At 41.4% G+C, this 19,832-nt stretch overlaps 1 protein-coding gene across 50 annotated transcripts in view; it reads left to right on the top strand.

The window, feature by feature from the left end:
- MYT1L (myelin transcription factor 1 like) overlaps positions 1-19,832 on the top strand; it is a 448,087-nt gene that overhangs the window by 329,026 nt on the left and 99,229 nt on the right. For 26 of the 50 annotated variants that reach the window (XM_070571813.1, XM_070571850.1, XM_070571811.1 and 23 more), the window contains exons 10-11: positions 11,563-12,534; positions 17,012-17,146. In XM_070571813.1, coding sequence (XP_070427914.1) covers positions 11,563-12,534; positions 17,012-17,146 — 1,107 coding nt within the window. Of the gene's footprint in view, positions 1-11,562; positions 12,541-17,011; positions 17,147-19,832 lie in introns of all 50 variants that reach the window. The other 24 variants (XM_070571805.1, XM_070571803.1, XM_070571802.1 and 21 more) reach the window with 2 other exon arrangements.

Consider the following 19,832-nt stretch of genomic DNA (forward strand, 5'->3'; position numbering starts at 1 on the left):
ATCCTCCAGCATTGTAGTACATATGAACCGGAAGGTTACTGCTGATGTGCATTTACAATGGTTATGTTAATGTACAGTATTGTGTTTGTTTTTCACAGTGATTGTGTAAGATAGATAGAGTAGAAACAACTTCATTCTCATTGAATTCCTTAGAAACTGAGGCTCAGAAAGAGAAGATTATTCTCAATAAGTGGTGGATATATGGTCAGACTCTGTGGATGGTATTTTTCCTTCTACAGAACTCACATTCCTTTTATTACTTTCTGCTTATTTGAACAACAGGGAAGAATACCTGAGTAATTCATTTCAGATTACATTAAGTTCATATTTAATTAATCAAAATGATATTTATTGTCCAGTTAAACTATCAGAGGCTGGTCTTTTGCATGAAGAATTTTATTTTAACATTGTAATGGTCTAAGTCTGCATTTAATAAATAAAAATTCCCTTGTTATCCTAAAGTTAAGAAAAAAGTTATTCAGGGGTTGTAGATTTTTCTATTAGCAGATTTGTACGTATTATGATAAATATCTTTTTGGATTCTTGTGACTTGAGAAATATAGATTAAATTGTTATGTAATGCCTAGGAAGTTATGGTATATTTTCATACTTTAGTCCACTAAAAAGAATAAATCTTTAAATAATGTGTATGTGTATATATGTACACATATATGAGTATACAATAAATAAATATATATATATATATATATCTCCTTATGAGTACATATTGTATCTGCCCACTGACAGGAAAGAAAATTCCATGAAGAAGAACATAGCAATGTACTTTCCAGCTTAGAGGAAACTTTCATATTCACTACCACTTTTAACATATAACTGTTTCTTAATATTCTGTTTCTGAAATACTTTTTATGGAATCTTGGGACTGTCTTGGACAATTCGACTTTGAAGGACAATTCACTTGACCGTTAGGTTAAATTAGATAAAATGCAAAAGCCCACCTTTTCTCAACGTTTTCTGGCTTTCTTTAGCACATTGTTCCACATATGAACTAGCCAAAGAGATGTGGTGGCATTCTTGGAAGTTCGCATGTAAGGGAGAATTGGGTGATTTGAGGGAAAATGTGAATAATTATTTTAAGAACCTTTTCGAATGTAGATGTGATTGTTCTAGCAAGGCCGAGCAGGCTGACCAGAGGCAGGGTAGAGATGGGTGGTGTGGAGTCAGTGGGCACCTTCATTAGACAATGTAATGTGCCTCTTCCCTGTCATCTACTGAAATCATCGGATGTGCTGGCGGTCAGTGCCTGTGACATCCTGATCCTGGACTATTCCCTACACCCTCACCATGAAACATCCTCTATGTAAGTCAAGCTTCCAACAGGTCATTTTCCTTCTGCACTAACTCAACTTTCTTTGAAGGGAATTCTAGACAAAACCCACACTGTATGAATCCCTCCTCTCAGAAACAAAATTTTTCTAAAAATTGCAAAGTTTCCAGGGTGTTTTTTCTTCCAAACAGGATGATGCCCTGGGCCCCCAGTCATTAAAGCATCATGAGAATTTGCAGTAGATCAGCTTGACTTTCCCAAGACAATGACAGAATGAAGGTGAGGAGAGTGTGTACTGTGGCCTCTGAGATCCCCAAACCACCTTTAGGATGTTGTTCTCATATTGATTAGTCAATTATCTTCTTACATCGTTCTCAGGGAAATGTCCCTGATGAGGGAATCAAGTTGAAATGCAGACAGACGGTGAAAATCAGAATTAGCCGACCAGTTTTCTACTGCAGTCAGCAGAAAAAGCAATGAGTTCTGAGACCAACATAGAAACAAAGATGATGTGTTTAGTATGCAAGGTTTCAACTTGAGAGCGGCTGTGCACACAGTTGGGAGAAAGAATATGATGATTTTTTATCATCTTAAAAATTAATCTTTCCCTATATCCATGAAGGTGTTATCTTAGGAAGTTTGGTGTGCAGATATGTTGATGTGGATGGCTCTATCACTTGGAAATGAGTACACACAGAATTAGACATTTCTAGCTATCAGTCTGTGATAAAAGTTAAACTTTCTTCATGCAAACTAGTTTTGAATAATTATAAAAATATAATTATATCTTATATTTCATGAATTTTCACTTCAACACAAACCAGAAAACTTGCTGCATATGTGCGATGTCATGTACCTTTGAGATGTAAGCAACATGCTTAAAGTACTGGGAAAAATCTTTTTTATATAATAATGAGAAATAAAAGATGTAAGAGAATAGATCTAATTTGTTTTGGTTCAATTTGTGTTAAGGCCCACTTGAAGGAATTACCAGCTTATTTTCTTTCTCTTGTGAATTTAATTTTTATTCCAAATGCTGGTTTATCAAAGTATAAAATAAAACCCAGGGACAGGTTGTGTCCTCCAGCTCTGGTCGTACCACGTACCTTGAGTAAGTCACTTATGCTCACTTGACCTCAGTTGCACTTCCAAAGATTAGGATGATAATACTTGCCCTCCATTCACCCTACTGCCATGTTTCAAAGCTTCCAGAAGTTGCAGTATTTAGAAATGCTTAAGAAAAGTAAGCAGTTCAGAACTACAATGCAGCAACTGCAGCTAAGGATGACTTTCGCATGGCACTGCCCTTCCGTGCATTTACTCGAACTTTTCTGTACTTCGGAACCCTAGGTCCTTGTTTACATGTAGCAAATATATTATGTGTATTAAGGCTGCATTAACTTAGGACTCAGAGCATGGTGACAGCTCATGTCAAAAATGATACGTATTTTCCGTGAGCCAGTGAAAGCAGCCTGGTCCAGTGGACAAGTCTGGACTCAGACTAAGGTGAGTGGGAGTCCTGGATTGATTTCCTAGCCATGAACAAAACACTAGACCTCCCTGGCTCCTACTCATTCACCTGTAAGGTAGAGGTGATAATATGTAGCCTGCAGGACATTGTGGCCTCTAGAAATCACGGGCCAGGCGCCCAGGAAGGCTCCAGGCTCCATGAGTGCGTAATACAGTGGAAATTTCTGTAAGGTTGCCAGTGCTATGTTTTCGTGAGCAGTGCTCATGTGATATGACCACCCTTTTCTTGACATCGCCGAGTGGCATCTGGGCTTGTGTCTTGATGTGCTGTGGCACTGGCCACATGTCACCCTCACTGCCCACCACTCGGCCCTTTCTGTTTTCTGTTCCTTCCTGTTCATTTCTCTCTCTTTCACCAACGACAACGTGACTTCCGTGACTGCCGGGATCTTGTCTCTTTGGTTCATTGTTCTGCTCTGAACAGGCCTCGATAAATAGCCATGTCATGAAGTATAAATTTGTCTGAGATCTGATAAAGGGTTGTCATATGTTGCCCTCTCCAAGGATTTTGCACTTTGCAGTTTGAAGAAAGTATCTAGAAATGCAGATATTAACCCTCATAAAGAAAGACTGAGGGAATATGACAGTCTCATATCTTAGGTAGACATTTTTCTTTGTGCCTCAGTTTCCTATATGAGCTCATTCTTGGGAGAGATTTGTCATTGCCATTTAATCAGCTGTGGTGGACCCCCCGAGCCTGAGCCGAGGTTGGCATCTCCGAGGTTCCTCATTGCTTAGAGAGTGGGTGTCTGTGGGAGTGCGGGGAAAGCCTGGCCTGCATGCCTCGTTTCACTCATAAGTAAGCCTTTAAGACAATGACAGTCACCGAAGTCAGTAAACTTTTTAGAAATAGATGATGTGGTAGGAAGCCTTCACGTGTTCATAAAGGAGAGACTGTGACAACAGGGAGACAACACGCATGACCTGACTGGGTGTGGGGAAGCAGTCACTCCTGCTCCACAGAGTGGATTAATTTGCAAAGACAGAAAGCAGAAGACAGCAGCAAATACAAAGGTACAGAGCAAATTCAAGTCCACTAAACCAGTTCTTTGACAGATAAGTAGGTTGAGCTGTTTAATGTACAGACATTTATGGTAATGAGACCGAAGCCCAGAAATAACCACAGAAGAAACAACACAGAGTTCAGAAAAAAAGGCTGGAAATATATTTTGGGTGATTGTATATAATATGCCAAAATCATCTCCTCAGTGATTAGCACAATTGAGAACAAAAAAAACTACCATCTGAAGGAACACGGAGACTGAAGTCCCCGCAAGGCGTGGGCGTTATTGAAGGTGAAGGAAATTCCTTAGGAGGCTGTCTGTCATTCTAAATCTGAGTGGTAGAGGCGTCCTGCCTGGCATTAGTAATCTCTCCAAGTGTCTGTCTTGGTTCTCCACCTACAAATAGCTCCTCTGTCATTGCCACACCACAACACACGCAGGTAAGGAAGAGTGAGGAGGCCAGCACGGGAGGGGGCCGTCATCACAGCTCGCCTCCGCCTCTCTGAGAAGGAGAGCATCTCTCCGCTGGGAGGCTCCGGAGAGGAAGACCCCCTGGGCCGTGACAAGTCTCTCTCCTCATGTCAGCACGTGCGGAGGGTGTACTGAACTGTGCCATCTCCGCACAATGGAAATAGCTGTGCCCAACAGAGTGTGTAAACCACAGATCCTCACGTAGGTGTGGGAGTCACTCTAGTTAATTTACACAGGGCAGGGGATTGTTACTGACGTGCAGTATTTCTACTTTCCTCAATTTAAAAAAAATCCAGCCAATTCTAAATATTTTTTTACAATCAATAGAGAAATCATATGCCAGATATCAGTAATTCATTTTTAAACAACATTTAAGAGAGACTTAGAGCATTTTTTTAGTCTGTGAAAATAAAATTCAGACCTTCTTCATCCACACTGATGGCAGTCAGTGCAGAGTTTGTGGGTACACGTCTGTGTCCTGGTGCCTCGTGCCCCCTCTACCAGTGTGAGCTATTCAGGGCGCAGGACATGTGTGCTGTTGCTGATGACACTGCTTAAATATAGAACTAGCACTTGAAGCTTTGGGATTGTAGAGGGTGGATGTGGTAGAGAAATGCCCTGAGGTGGGGAAGAGAAAGAAAAAAACAGTCCAAGTAGAATCAGACCATGTCTGCACCTATTGAGCAAAAGGAGAAGCAGATAAATTATCAGAGAGCAGAGAGTCCTCGTGGGGACCCCCGGGGTGGCGTGTAGAGACAGACTTGCTCCTCTGCCCTGAGATAACCCTACATTCTTGCCATTTAAGCTAAAGAATCAGGGACATCCAGGAGTAGGCTGTTCCATTAGGAGGCACAAATTTAGAAAAAATCTGAAATTTGTCATTTGGAACTCAGTGCCCCTCCAGCTGAAGTTCTGTGCTCCTCCTGAGCACTCTTCGAATCAGGAGCTGGGGAGGGTTCTTTGTGAGTCGAGCCTCCCTTCTGGTCGAGACAGCCTCTGCATGCTCCCCACTGCCTCCTGGTCTCTCCAGCATAGGGTGTGAGGGCCAAGAGTTACCTCTCCTCCGCGAAGCAGGGAAATGCCTTACTTAACTGGGATCTTCGTATTTCTGGATAATTTATCTTTGAGATTAGAACATTTTATAATCCCCAGAGTATTTACAAGTTTTGGAAAGTAGGGGAAGTGTCGTGTGATGGAAAAAGACTCAAGGTGGCACAAGATGCCCAGAGTGACAACGCAGGACCCGCCACTCTCCAGGGCATGTTGATTGGCGAACAGGTTGTTTCAACTCGCTGGAGCTAAGTTTCTTCAAATGTGATGTCAGAATTTTCACTGCGTTATCTCTATAATTCTTTCCAGCACTAATATTGTAGGATCCTAAGAAAATGACAATGGCTGATGTTGGAAAATGTGGCCATCCTCTCCGTTCTCATGCTTGGAAGGGCCGTGAGCACAAATCTCTGCTAGGATCATTTTAACCTCTAATAACCAGAAACCACCATTTAATTGTGAATAGGGATAGACACAGTCTGAAAGCTCCTCACAAAACTGAAAATAGGACAAACAACCACAGTGTAAAGTAAGAGGGAAATAGAAAAGGTGATAGTTAAGCCTAGAGAGGTGAGGAATCTGGAATCTTCCTGCCATATATGACAGGCAGCTCTGTTCCACTCTCACCCTCGAGTGATTCTCCTTTCATTCTTGCTGAACTGAGGGGGCTTTTGAGTGTGAAGGGGTCTTAGAAGTTTTCTTGTTAGACACCCCACTGTTCAGATGGGGAGAGTAAGACTTCAGGAGGGAGGGAGAGGTGCCGGGGTCCTGGTGCTAATCCCTAAAGAAGAGCTGTGACCAGCACTAGCCCCTCCCCAGGGCCCATCCCCGAAAACTCTCTCCCTACATGGAGGGAAAGGTATGGCGTTTGTCTCAAAGTGGGTCTGGGTGTTTGAAGGAGGACTAAAGAGTGGGAAATGAACTCATACGGCTCTGTCTGGTCTAGAGAGTGCATGTGTCACAAGTAATGACGGGATCATTGTCAACAGAACACTGATGTGGACACAGTCTGTCTTGTGGTCCTGCCCACTCCTTTCTCTGCATAACCTCATCCCCAGTTGTCACCTACCTTCAAACCTTCACACCTACTCAATTCCCTCACGCTTTCCAGGAATCTGCTGTTATAAACCCACTCTGACGCTCTTGAATGTCAGTCCAGGATTTTCCAATTTCCTAATCTCCTTTCCACAGAGTGGACCTAAACTCCATTAGTCAGGAACCTAGTAAAGGAGGGGCTAAGCTAACAATCCCAGCAGAAGTTTCAATGGCTGATGTTACAACTAAATCCTCAAATCATACAAACCAAGGTGCAAGATGAACGTGAAAAACAGCCACCACCTTCTGCATGGTAGGCAGGTGGGAATCGTGTGTGAATCAGGTGGGAAGCAATGAACAGCTAGAGGTCTAGCTGGAACTAGTCTGGAAGGAGCCTCTGGGTTCCTTGTCCATGAGAACAATGGAGGTCTGGGTGCTGTTGAAATAGAGGCAGCACTGTGCCCAGAATCCCGGGAGGGCATTCCCGCTCTGTCACTTACCAGTGTGAGATGGTGAAGTCCTTCACCTCTCTGGGGCTCTGTACCATCTTCTCTAAGAGGGAACAGTAAGTGCTTCGCGCCTCTCTCATAGGGTCACTGGGGTCACAAAGTGAGGACAAACAGCCATGTGCCAGGAGACTGTGTCGGCTGTTTTCCCATGCTCACTAATTTCGCATAGTCAAGACAGGAGGGTATGTGCTGCACTATCCATGCGATATGGTATACGGAATCATTGCCACTTTTTCTTCTTTCCTATGGTTACAAAGGCTGTTAAAACACCATCGTCTTTTTATTAGAATCTTATATATTATCACATTTCTGTATTTTCAAGTCAAAAATGAATTTTGATATTCATTTATCTCTATAATCAAAAAGGAAACACCCATCTAATGCCATTTGAGTGGTGACCTTTCATTACTCGGAAAGCCTTGGACTCAGACCCCATCTCCTGTGACCCAGTAAAGTCTAGAGTGATTCCAAGTAGTAGCGTCTCCTCTATCTGTTTGTTCCACTATGTTTTTTAAAAGTAAGTTGTGTATTTGCTTGCCCGTGGCCTATTTTGGTGGCTAGAAAGAAGAGTAGGAACACAATCAGGACTGATAGTGAAGGAAACAAAAGTTGGGTCTCAGACATACTTTTTAAAGACAAAGCACTAAAAAGCCGGTGGTTATAAGCCACAGAGTTGTAACCATATCACGCTTTAGTCCTGAAGGTAAAGGAAAAACATCCTCCCTGACTACATATTTTTTTTGTTTAAGAAATTCTTTTGGTTTTCTAATTGTAACTATTGAGCATAAATTGTCCATAACAATCTGACTCAAAGGAGATAAAATTGAGACCTACAACTTTTCATAAAGCTCACCTAAGAATCAAAACTACACACGTAATAGCAGCAAAAATGAGGTTAGTAGTTGGCTGATGGGAATGTCAGAAGGGCACAGGGACTTAGCCACTGAGGCACCTCTGCTTTCTGGGCTCAATTTCCTCATCAGGAAGTTCCTGGACCAGGTCATCTGGAATTCTCCATTCGGCATGAAACTTCTCTGAGTTCACCCGATGGTGAACCCCTGGGCCGTCCCCTACCAGAGGTGACTCCTTCTCATGTCTGCCACCATGCAGCTTTACCAGAGCACAGGCTTGGAATAGAAAACCACAAAAAGAAAGCTGAGGTCCTTTGGTCTCTTTAAACCTCTATCTAAATTGCTGTGCTCTTCTATTTAAAATGTGAAACTGTACTTTAAAATAATTTTCTGGTAAAATGCTTTATTTCATCACAAGTGCATTCTGCCTATTTGATAGAACACTGATCATGTCAAGAACTAGTCCAATTGACTCCTTTATCTCTTGTGGCTGGAATATTTAGTCTGTGGACTGTTGGTACCACATTGTTAATTCCTGACTGGCCAGAAAATTCTGGTCCATTTCCCATGGCCCGATTCCACATATGGTCCATTTTATTATTAGCCTCAGCAAAACATAACTAGATGGGTAAGTTTCCTGAAAACACAAAAGCAGAGATGGAGTTCTGAAAGCTCACTGTAGGTGATTTTGAATTCTGGAGGAGGCTGATGCACGGTGGATATTTAGAACCTGCTTGTTGACGGCTTGATTGACTGTTCCCTTCCCTCAGTCCATATGACTAAGAATTGACTTTTTATTTCACATGTGTTTTGAAACAGTTAAATACTGGTAACTTGAGACATTCCATCAACCTACCAGGAATTTTGGCCACTCATGCCATTTCACCAGCAGTTCCCACAGTTACTGTGAAGGTCATGCAGCCTCAGACAACACTGAACATTGGTAACCTGGAAGGAGAGCCAACCCTTGCAGGAGACTATGTAGTCAAATGTTAATACATTTGCCCTGCCTGTTCCAAATTTCTTCTACAAATAGGCTGATTTCCCCCATCATCTGCTCCATGGGCCAATCCCCCCATGATGGGACTAGCCCCCACGTGCACAGACTGCTTTCACCATGTGCGGTCTTTACATGGCACATCCTAGTCACACGATTCCTGTAGGAGGTCTCTGAAAGGGGCCAGGCCTAGGTCACTAGCATCATGCAACTGGTAAACAGCAAAAGAGTGACAAGACTGGGTTATCTGACTTCTACTTTCATTTGCATTCTGAGATAACTACAAAAGCTGTGTGCACGTCCTCTCTTGCTGTACTGCTACTAGAATCCAAAGCAGGAGGGTATGTTGGAAGTGGCCTGGCTCTCCCGGTTTTCAGACGGTAAAGGGACCCCACCTCAGCTTCTTCTCAGCCTCCCCCCTCTGTGGCAGTGAGGCTGTGTGGAGAAGCATGTCCATCTTTGTTTTAGTCTCTTTTAGAGGAAGGTAGCTTATGAATCAAGGGACAAGATGAATAGGTTTCTGGTGATCAAAAAGCAAGACATGTTCCTTAATTATGGGACACAGAGGCGAACGTAGGAGCTGTTGGGAAGCTCAAAAATAACAGGAAAAACCATTTCCTACCTGGAACAAATGAACTGAAGATAATCCCAAGGTTTAGAACGTGGAGAGTTAACTAGAATCATGTCTATAACAAGTCTGGTAGAAAGGCAAAGAGTTTCATAAAACGTGGATCCCTGTCAAATTCCATGTGCAGCCTTGTTGTGGGTTTAGAAGGAACAAGGAGATGACACACACGTTCTCTTTCCTTGTTCACCACTTTCACTAATTTCTTCCTTTTCCAAGGTCTTTGGGATGACAAGATGAGTTTCACAAGAGAAAGTTAAGAGAAAATCGTCAAAACAATAAATCTTACCTGACTGTGTTTTCTTCTTTGACTCAACTTTCAAAATGCTTCAAGATGTGGCATGTGCTTTCCTATTTTCAAACCATAACTTAGAAATCCGTCTCATGTGTAGGGACAGTGGCGCTGGCTGTCAAAAGTCACCAGATATTGTGTGGAGGTCATGGAACCTGGTTATCTGGAGGCTGCTGCTTCTCACAGCCCGGGAATGTAAAAATCAAAGTGCATAAATTGAGAGGAGAATATAACTTTTATGTTTTCAAAAATTCATTAGAACAGGATTCCTTCAATTCCTAAAAGCTTAAACCCTAGGCCAGTGGCATGGTGTACATTTGAGATGGATGCTTCCACAGTATTTCTGATGCCCTTCCAATACTCGTTGATTCTATTTTTCTTGCCCTTCTTTGGAAATATATGTATCCTTGCACTAAGGAAATTGATCTATAGGGATTATCATGAAGACGGACAACATTTGTTTCCTCCAATTAACGATGCTCTATGACTAATATATAACAAATTTGATTTGCTTTAATAAAAGATGTGTTTGACTTTAAAAATTTGTTGGTTCTGTGTATGACCTAGCAAGCATGTTGTTTTCTGCTGTTGATATGTTGCTGTCCAAACCTTTTTTACCAACGAAAGCCTTTTCTGAGGGAACAGCATGAGATCCATAAAGAAATCACTGGGGGCATCCTGACTCAGCTCTTAATCAACAGGTATTTTCTGCTAATTAATATATCTCATTTCTTCAGCTCATTAATAAACTTTAAAAATTCTTCTTACTCTGGTTCACAGATGTGAAAATGGCATGAAGCTAACCAAATTCAGTCTGAGGGAGGGGGAAAGAATACCTTTGAGAATCCATTTATTATTATCTATATTTGCAATATATATGGTAGCAATTATGTAACATTGTGAAGAGAAATGCATATCCCAAATGTTCCTTTAGCATCAAATAGGATACATTTCAGATGAAACCGAGGGGTTCTACATAATTTTTAACATGGTCTTGTTTAACATGCTCTAGTTTTCCTAAATACTTTTTGAGATTGGATATGATGCTTATTCACACATTATTTCCACTAGCTCACCAGAATCTCCCTAGGCTTCGACGTGGAGGAAATTAAAGCAAATTAAAGCTGTACTCTACGTGTTACAGTCACACAGCCCATGTCCATACTGGTTGTTATAGGCATTTGGTCACTGCGTACTTTTTCCTCCCACTCTCTCAAACCTGCTGAGATACTTATGCAGGAATTACGGTTAATCAGATTTAGTTTCTAAACTTTTACTATGGCATTCCTGTTATTTCACTGTGGATCATGATAAATTGTCTCTAAGGTAGAAAATTCAAAATAACTCTTAATTCAGCCCAAATATGTGCTTCTGATACTGAAGGCCCAACATAGGTGGCGTCCCTGCGTGATTCCTCAACAACCTGAGGCTTTCTTCTGTCTTGCCTGAGCATCACTGTGAAAACAAACAATTTAAAAGCGATTGCTACGACCATCTGTTTAAGAGTTGGCAATGAGTAAAGGTCATGAACTCTTAGAAAGCCTAGTAATATGATGAATATAATTATTATGCATCTGGTTGGGCTGTAAACAAATGAAACCAATAAAGAAAAATTTGGAAGTAATGAAAAATTAATATATTTACCCTATATACTGGTTTATTTTAAGATTAAAGAAATTAAGAGTTTACAGCAACCATTTTAAATGGCCTCCTGTGTTTTTAGCACAATCCATTTTCTTTATGTCGACACTGTCAGCGGAGCTGCAAGCAGGACTTAAGGTTCCGTTAGGTAATGAACAGGGCTTGACTTACAGTTAACTTGCTATCCATGCTGTTGCAACTAAACTTCAAATTCTAGCCATTTTTTTTCTTTTCTTTTCTTTTTTGTCCTTTTTTTATTTTCTTTGCAGAAGACCATCAAATGAATTGTCACAATACTCGAATAATGCAGGATGCAGAAAAGGATGATAACAATAATGATGAGTATGACAATTACGACGAGCTGGTGGCCAAGTCCTTGTTGAATCTTGGCAAGATTGCCGAGGATGCAGCGTACCGGGCCAGGACTGAGTCAGAAATGAACAGCAATACCTCCAATAGTCTGGAAGATGATAGTGACAAAAACGAAAACCTGGGTCGGAAGAGCGAGTTAAGTCTAGACTTAGACAGTGACGTCGTTAGAGAAACGGTGGACTCCCTTAAATTATTAGCACAAGGACACGGAGTGGTTCTCGCCGAAAACATGAACGAGAGAAATTATGCAGACACTATGTCACAGCAAGATAATAGAAACATGAATTATGTAATGTTAGGGAAGCCCATGAACAACGGACTCATGGAAAAAATGGTGGAGGAGAGCGATGAGGAGGTGTGTCTGAGCAGTTTGGAGTGCCTGAGGAATCAGTGCTTCGACCTGGCCAGGAAACTGAGTGAGACGAACCCGCAGGAGAGGAACCAACAGCAAAACATGAACATCCGCCAGCACGTCCGGCAAGAGGATGACTTCCCAGGAAGAACACCTGACAGGAACTATTCTGACATGATGAACCTGATGAGGCTCGAGGAGCAGTTGAGTCCCAGATCGAGAACTTTCTCCAGCTGTGCAAAGGAGGATGGGTATCATGAAAGAGATGACGATACCACCTCAGTGAACTCGGACAGGTCCGAGGAAGTGTTTGACATGACCAAGGGAAACTTGACCCTTCTTGAGAAAGCCATTGCTTTGGAAACTGAGAGAGCAAAGGCCATGAGGGAGAAGATGGCAATGGAAGCTGGGAGGCGCGACAACATGAGATCATATGAGGAGCAGTCGCCACGACAACTTCCCGGGGAGGAGAGAAAACCTAAATCCAGTGACAGCCATGTCAAAAAGCCATACTATGGTAAAGGTAATATTTCTACCTAACGTAAGTTGCCTTGTGAAAATTAGACTAAAAGATGTCAATTTTAGTCTACAATTAAAGTACGCATCACACTAAATTATATCCCTAACGCATATTTCTTAGAATGGATTCCAGAATTATATTTTGTGATTATGTTTCTGAACAGTAAATAAAATATTTGTCTGAGAAATACACAAAGCAGCTCCATGTCATATTATCAGAGCAGATGACTAACATGATATTTCAGTGGAAACTGCATGCCTTGGAAAGATAAACTTAGAGCACAAACACATCATGTAAAAGACAATATTAGGATGAGCCTGTGTTCTTATAAATGAACCACAATCTATGTGGAGGGCAAGGGGGTATGTAGCAACTAGTCAATCAGGGATGAAGCACATCTTTTATCAATTGGAATGGGTAGGTGGCATCATGATTTATACAATTATCATCAAAGGACAATTATTGATGAAACCTCCCCCACAGAAAACATCCCTGATAGAAATTGAACAGTAATGGAATGACCAATAACATAAGACAAGGCCAGTGACTGCACATTAATTATCTTAAGATAGGAAGTGATGGGAGCCATTTGCTATGCAAGGCACGCTGTATCCAATGCTGAGATCAATAGTAATTTCTTTAGTATATTCATTCTCCCACACTGATTCCATTCCATTGTGAAAACAGTTATGGTGCTTACTTTATTATAAAACACTCAAAACCATCCAATATGATAGTTTTAACCAGATTTTCACTTATAAAATATGTGGGCACATATTTGCATGTGTCTACATATTCAATCATATACATTTGTAGTCAATATATCTAATATGTATATATATATTTCCAACCTGGATGATTGGCTTCATGTTTGTAGTAAAAACAGTGTCTACTTTCCCTATAAAGTGGATTATAATTTAACCTCATGTAGAACCTTGCCATTGCGGATATCTCAATTACAAGACTCTTTTGAAGCTAAGTAAGAAGGAATTTCAAGAATGAAGTTGGTGATTCCTTAAACCCTTCCATATTAGTATCAAAAGTGATCTTCTGTTTTGCACGTTATTCTACTCCTGATGAATACTGAGTTTACTCACTGCGGATCTGATAATGAGGTTCAGGAATTTGGTTTGAAAATCAGTTGCTGTATAACCTTCAAACGATCGGAAAAACTATTTTTTCTGTTGTGACATAGGTGTGTATTCTCCTCTCAATGTGTGCACCTAACTCCTATGGTAAGTTGGGCACCATGATGACCAAATATTAGTTGGAGACCAACCTTAGCCAGAGGCACTCTGGACTCTTCATTTGGCAAGTGCTTGAGCACTGACCGTCGTCTCAGTGATGCAGGTGAAGGCTAGACCCTGTGAGGGGTGGCATCTGAGGAAGGGGCTGTTTCTCCAAGGCAAGGAGGCTAGCTCAGGGGAGCATCAGGCTGCTTTGGATGTTGTAAAGACTACAAAACATAGCATATATGTTTATAACCACAGTGCAATCTGTTAGGAATTTCCAGTTGGATATTTGAGAGTCATAGAAACATTTTTAGGAAGCAACAGTATTGTTTCTCATAGTATTGCTCAGTTGGACAAATACATGCCAGGCGTATGTTTCAGGGCTTTGTTGAGTGGCATTCATGGTGGAGTCTCAGCACTGAGAAACTCAGCGATCTTCCACGGACACCCGCAGGCTCATTTGGCGTTGCGGGTTCTGTGTGTTGCGGCTTCCTTGGTGTCTGTGGTTCCTTTAAACCCAGCAGCTTTCTGTAGATTTTGACTCATTTTGTTTTGTTATTGTTCTTCTGTTTTATTTTGTTTTTTGCAAGAAGTGGAATTCAAACCACTTGCCTCCCCTAAATAAATGGGGGCAGCAGTGGGAACAAACAGTAAAAACTGAGATGTGCTTTTTCCCTGAAATGAGGAAAGGGTTGGGGATTTGGACTCTCCAACTGAGTTGGAAAGCATTCATTTCTGCCTCGCCCCAGTTTTTCCAGAGCTTCTTCCTCTGATCAAAGCTCATTTCTGTTTCTTATCGATGTGTTCCACGTCGTCCCCAAGTTTCCTTTGAAGATGTCCGTAGTTGTATTCAGAACCAAATAAATAAAGCCAAGCAGGGACACCAAAGTGGGGCAAAGAGATTAATGCCCTCCTTATTAAAAAAAATTATGTGCTATCTTACCAACACTGCCAGTGGACAGTTCCTACAACCACATAGTGGATCAACAGTCTGTATTTTCAGCTTCTCTGTTGTTTTATTAAAGCCGGAGAGAACACTCTTATGATTTCTCGTTTATACACAATCTTCTCAAAATGATTTAAATGATTAATGAGTAACCCTTCCAAACTCTTGAGCAAAAGCAAAAGAAATTTATCACGCATCTCCTCTATCTTTCTTCTTTAAGAATCTACCTGAAAGGGAGTAAGGCGAGCAGGCTAAACCAAGCGCACAGTTTTTCTAATAGATGTTGTTGCAAGATTTTCAGTTGAATTTTTGGCCTGTTTGCTTGGCTGCTTTGTGTTTTCTCGAATGTTTTCAGGATGAGCTGGGATTGTGAGAACTAAGATAGCAAGGGAGGTGATGGTGAAGGCGCCCGGCGGCCCCGCCTCCACCAGGACCCATGCATCGAGAGGAGACTATGCCCTTGTCGTCTTCCAAAAGCTGAGAGTTTGAGCCACTTTGTTTTCACACAAATCTGTACTTAACTTCAGAACGTTTTCAAAATTTGTGAAATAATCATTGTAAGTGTCCTAATGAAAAAGTCATTTAATGATTAAAAATAATTTATTTTTTTATCCTTTAAAAGTCGTTTTTATCTAGTTTATGATTTTAAACAGTATCTCTAGTTTCTGATTTTAAATAATCAATATTTCCCTTTGAAACTGTTACTGTGCACTTACTATTTTGTATTTGCATTAATTAATTTGTACCAATATTACTGTGAAATTACTTGAAAGGCAATAAAATGCTAGACTTTTAGTTTGCATGCTTAAGAGAAGCTCCAATAAGATATTGAGGAATTGAAATCACAGCAACATAATTTTAGGTTTGTTTTCAGAGAGTATTACCTACAAATAATCATAGGAAGTAACTGACAGTTGCATCTAGATATTTCCCTCATCACCAGCAGTGGTTTAAGAGACTCCAAGACCTGAAAGACATTGTGTAGAATAAAATGCTAGCTAAAAAAGATAAAGGAGGGGGGCCTTTTTATATAACGTTAAAGCTTTTCTGTATTCCTGTGAGTCCCTTGTCTATTTCAAGTTCACACGAATGACTTAAGAAGAAAGTCTGTAAGTGTTCAAAAAATTTTAAACCAAACTTTTTTTCTTGCTATAAAATGAATTGTTAACCAAAAGTGAAACATGTATTTTCTTGCAACCATGATTGGCCTGATTAATGGGGTAACAATATAAAAATATTAAACCCCTGCAGAAATTTTAACATGGCATTCACTAGACCAAATCATAGTAGTCACTATCTGTTGATAACCTGTGCAACTGGTTTTCAAAAACTGGCTCAAAAAGAGTCTTTCGTGCCCTTACATTACTATTTTGTTTGAGCTTTATCTGAGAAATATTTTCTGGAACTTTATGAACTGTGGTCAATTCTGGACATAGAAAGAATTTTATTAGCAATATCATTGCATTTCTGGCATCTGGCATTCAAGTTTTGACCCAATTTCTACTCTGCTGCTCCCTCGACTGGTATTGCTGAGAGCAGGCAGGGCTGTGAGCCCATTTCCTCTTAATTTCGTGTATGCATGCAATGCATTAAAGAGCCTTCCTCTGGTTCCAAGTGCAGATGAAGAAATCCAAACAAATGGTTGCTCCAGCAGCTTCTGAAACATTTTTGATTGCACATCACCTCTGTCAGGTGGGATTTCCACCATTTTGGTCATTCGCTTACAGTGCCTTCTGAGAGTTCAGCTTATTTTCAGAAAAGTGCTGAATTGGAATGCTAAGGAAGAATGTTGCAAGAGAATAAATTTCAACACCAGTAAAATTTTGCAGCTTATAATGTATATGATCAGAGCACTCAATAAGAAAGAAACTCCACTAAAGTTCGTTTGAATGGCATGATGTTCCCTGATTGGCTTTGACGGAGCGATTGCTGAAGGATCATGGTAGTGTCTTGTTCTCTGAGAAGGTCACTGTCTCATCATTATTTATGTTGATTTCTTTGAGCAACACAGCTTATCATGTAACACACGGGAAAATGATTAATCGAGAGTTAAGATAGACATAGTCTTTTTTTTTCTTTAGTGTAGAAAGTAAAATATTTTATAATTCATGATTATACTGTTTAAGGTCAAAAAAATCACCCAAAACCAGAGAACTACCTATGCAAAAGTCTGATGCCACAGCCTGTCCCCCTGACACCTGCTTTCTTTATCGAGGTCTCTTCAGATTGTTAAATAATCACATTTGTCTTCAATGGGTAAAACATTCATTCTCTTGACACCTGTTGTCGCTTTTAGATCCCTCGAGAGCAGAAAAGAAAGAGAGCAAGTGTCCAACCCCAGGGTGCGATGGAACTGGTCACGTAACTGGGCTTTATCCACACCACCGCAGTCTGTCCGGATGCCCGCACAAAGATAGGGTCCCTCCAGAAAGTAAGTCTGTGTTTCTCCAATCCCCTTGGGAGCACACACACCTGTGACTCTGTTTACATCATCCCTCTTGCCTTTGTCATTTCCATCTGCGGCTCAGTGAAACCTTATTTAACCAGCACCTTCTTGTCCTGACGGACAACTCACCCAGCACCCCTGGGCCCGTGTAGCCTTCCTGCTCCTACAGCGTGCAGCGTTTTCTTGGTAACATTCCCACTAGGTCGGCCCTAGGACAGTGGCACACCACGCAGTGTTTCTCCTTGCAGCCGGGCTGAGCAGACAGGCCTCAGCTCCAGTCCTTTTTTCGTCTCTGATCTGCTCTGTGACCTCAGGCAAGTCACTTCTCTCCTTCTGTCCTCACAAACTACAGAACAGAATTTAGACAGTCTCTAAGACATCACTCCCAGCACTAAACTGCTAGGAATCCCTGAGAAAAAGGACCTTGAGACTGCTTTTGCCCAATTATCTGAACTTCTGTATATCTGTGAATCAATACTTATATTTTATTACATTTTACTTGTGAAGTCTGTTTTATGTCATAGTTGTCCCAACATTTCTACACAGCAAAATCTTAAATAAGGAGATTTAAGTCAGTGGGTTTTGATGTTATGCATTCTTTTAAATTAGTTTCTGAGAATATGAAATAAATCAATGAAAACAACTAAATTTCTTTTAGAACTGAAATGATGTACACCCTTTTTTGTTTATCTTTCTCTCAGCATATACAGTGTGCCAACTATTTAAATGCTATTAGAATTGATTGCTTAGGAAAAAGGCATATTTCCAGAAATTACTCTGTGAGGTTAAAATCCTGATTTTGAGTCTAAGGTGTGTTAAAGATTCTCCTTATTATTTGAGACATAGTTTCTAGGGGGGAATGTCACAGTTTGGCTTGAGATATGACAAGATGACCAGCTGATTGATTAGAGGAACTTTTGAGAATTGTTCCATTAAAATGGCTAACTTTGGAATACTTGGGAAACAAATCTGTCAGAACAAAGAAAAGTTCATAATAGTAGTTGAGGCTTAGAAAACAGGGTTAGCTGAACGTGTTCAGATGAAATATTTTTAGGAGCTAGAGGTTCCAGGTTTTCAAATGGCTACTGAAAATAATAAGCCCATGTTTCTTGTAACTATCCTGTGAACAGACGTGAACAGTTGTGGAAATACACAGACTCGAGTGCATGGCTCTGCCCCCGTGTGTTACATGAGCAAGGAGACAGCATGGGTTAACTACCTCAGCTTCGTTTCCAAGCACACTCTCTGTGTCGGGCGCTCAGCTCGCATTCGACAAACACTGACTCCTTTAATCCCCAGTATTGCCCTGTTTTCCACATGAGGAAAATGAGGAGCAGAGTCTATCATCCTTTTCTCTTTCCGGGGATTGGCACAGAGTCTGGAAAATTAAAGATACTCGAGCAGGTACTAACTTGCCTAAGTAGAGAACTGGGCTAAGATCTAAATTCACATCTGTCTGAATCCCACGCCTGTTTCCACCGAGACCTGGGTGTGATACTCCAGTCTCAGCCCTAACAAGCTGTGTGACATTGGGCATGTCACACACTGTCTGTACTTCATTTTCCTCATCTACAAAATGAGGCATTAGGACCCAACTCTAATGTCTTAAGAAGAAAGAGCTGCTTTATGCAATTTTTTAAGGCATATGTTTTCACCTTCAAAGTAGAGTATCAGATCCTCTTCATGGCTGAGACATCCTGCCGACTACATTTTGACAGGAAAAATCTAAATGTAGCAGAAATAAGACCCTGTTCTGATGAGCTGCATATTGTCTGTGCTCATACAGACCACAAGTCAGATCACACCTCGGCTCACCTTCGCCCATGGGGAAGTGGGGACTCAGGTCTGACGCCACTCTCACAAATGCCTTCCTGGGCATCTGTAGAAGATCCTTTCTAAATATTTACCTGGTATAATTTTTTATAATACTGTAAAAATGCAAAAAAATTTGACTCCATAGAAGGCATGCCTTTTTTTTTTTAGCTTGTCCTGGGCTAGCTTCTCCTAATCATTATTTCTGTCCAGCTGAATTCAGTAAAGGAGTTTGCACCCCCAGTTTGAAACACACTGTGTCAGAAACACAGGGCGCACACTGAACTAGACACCAGGCTGCTCCTCCAAGAGCTCCCAATCCAGCTTAGAATGGGGCGTGCACACGGGACAAAGTGCAGCCGTCATGTGATGGTGGTTCAGCAGCACGCTGTGGACACGCCCCCGAGAGTTCAGGGATGGTGACTTCCCCCGAGGACCCGTAGGCTTCACTGAGGTCACACTTTAGCTGGTTCTGTGTGAGAGAGAAGCTACCGCACTGGATCGCACAAGAGATCAGGGCATGAAGGAGGCGGTGGCAATGGGAAGAGAAAGGCTGGGACAGATTCAAGAAACATTCCAGACACAGGCTGGCAGGACTTGAAGACCACTGTAGGTGAGACAGAGGAGAAAGGGAGGGAGACTGAGGCAACACCAGGATTCTTGGCCTGGTCAATGGCAAGGAGGAGGACGCCAGTAACAGATGTAGAGAATTGAGAGATGGAGCCACATCTAATTGGGGAACTCATGACTCGCATTTTTCCAATTTAAATTGGAAGCGCTGTATGATACTCCTAGCAGGCTTTGGGGAGGAGAGGTCCGGAGAGCTGGAGAAGGTCAGGTGCAGCAGGAAAACAAGGTG

This window comes from Equus przewalskii, chromosome 14, assembly GCF_037783145.1.
Source record: "Equus przewalskii isolate Varuska chromosome 14, EquPr2, whole genome shotgun sequence".
Classification (NCBI taxonomy): domain Eukaryota; kingdom Metazoa; phylum Chordata; class Mammalia; order Perissodactyla; family Equidae; genus Equus; species Equus przewalskii.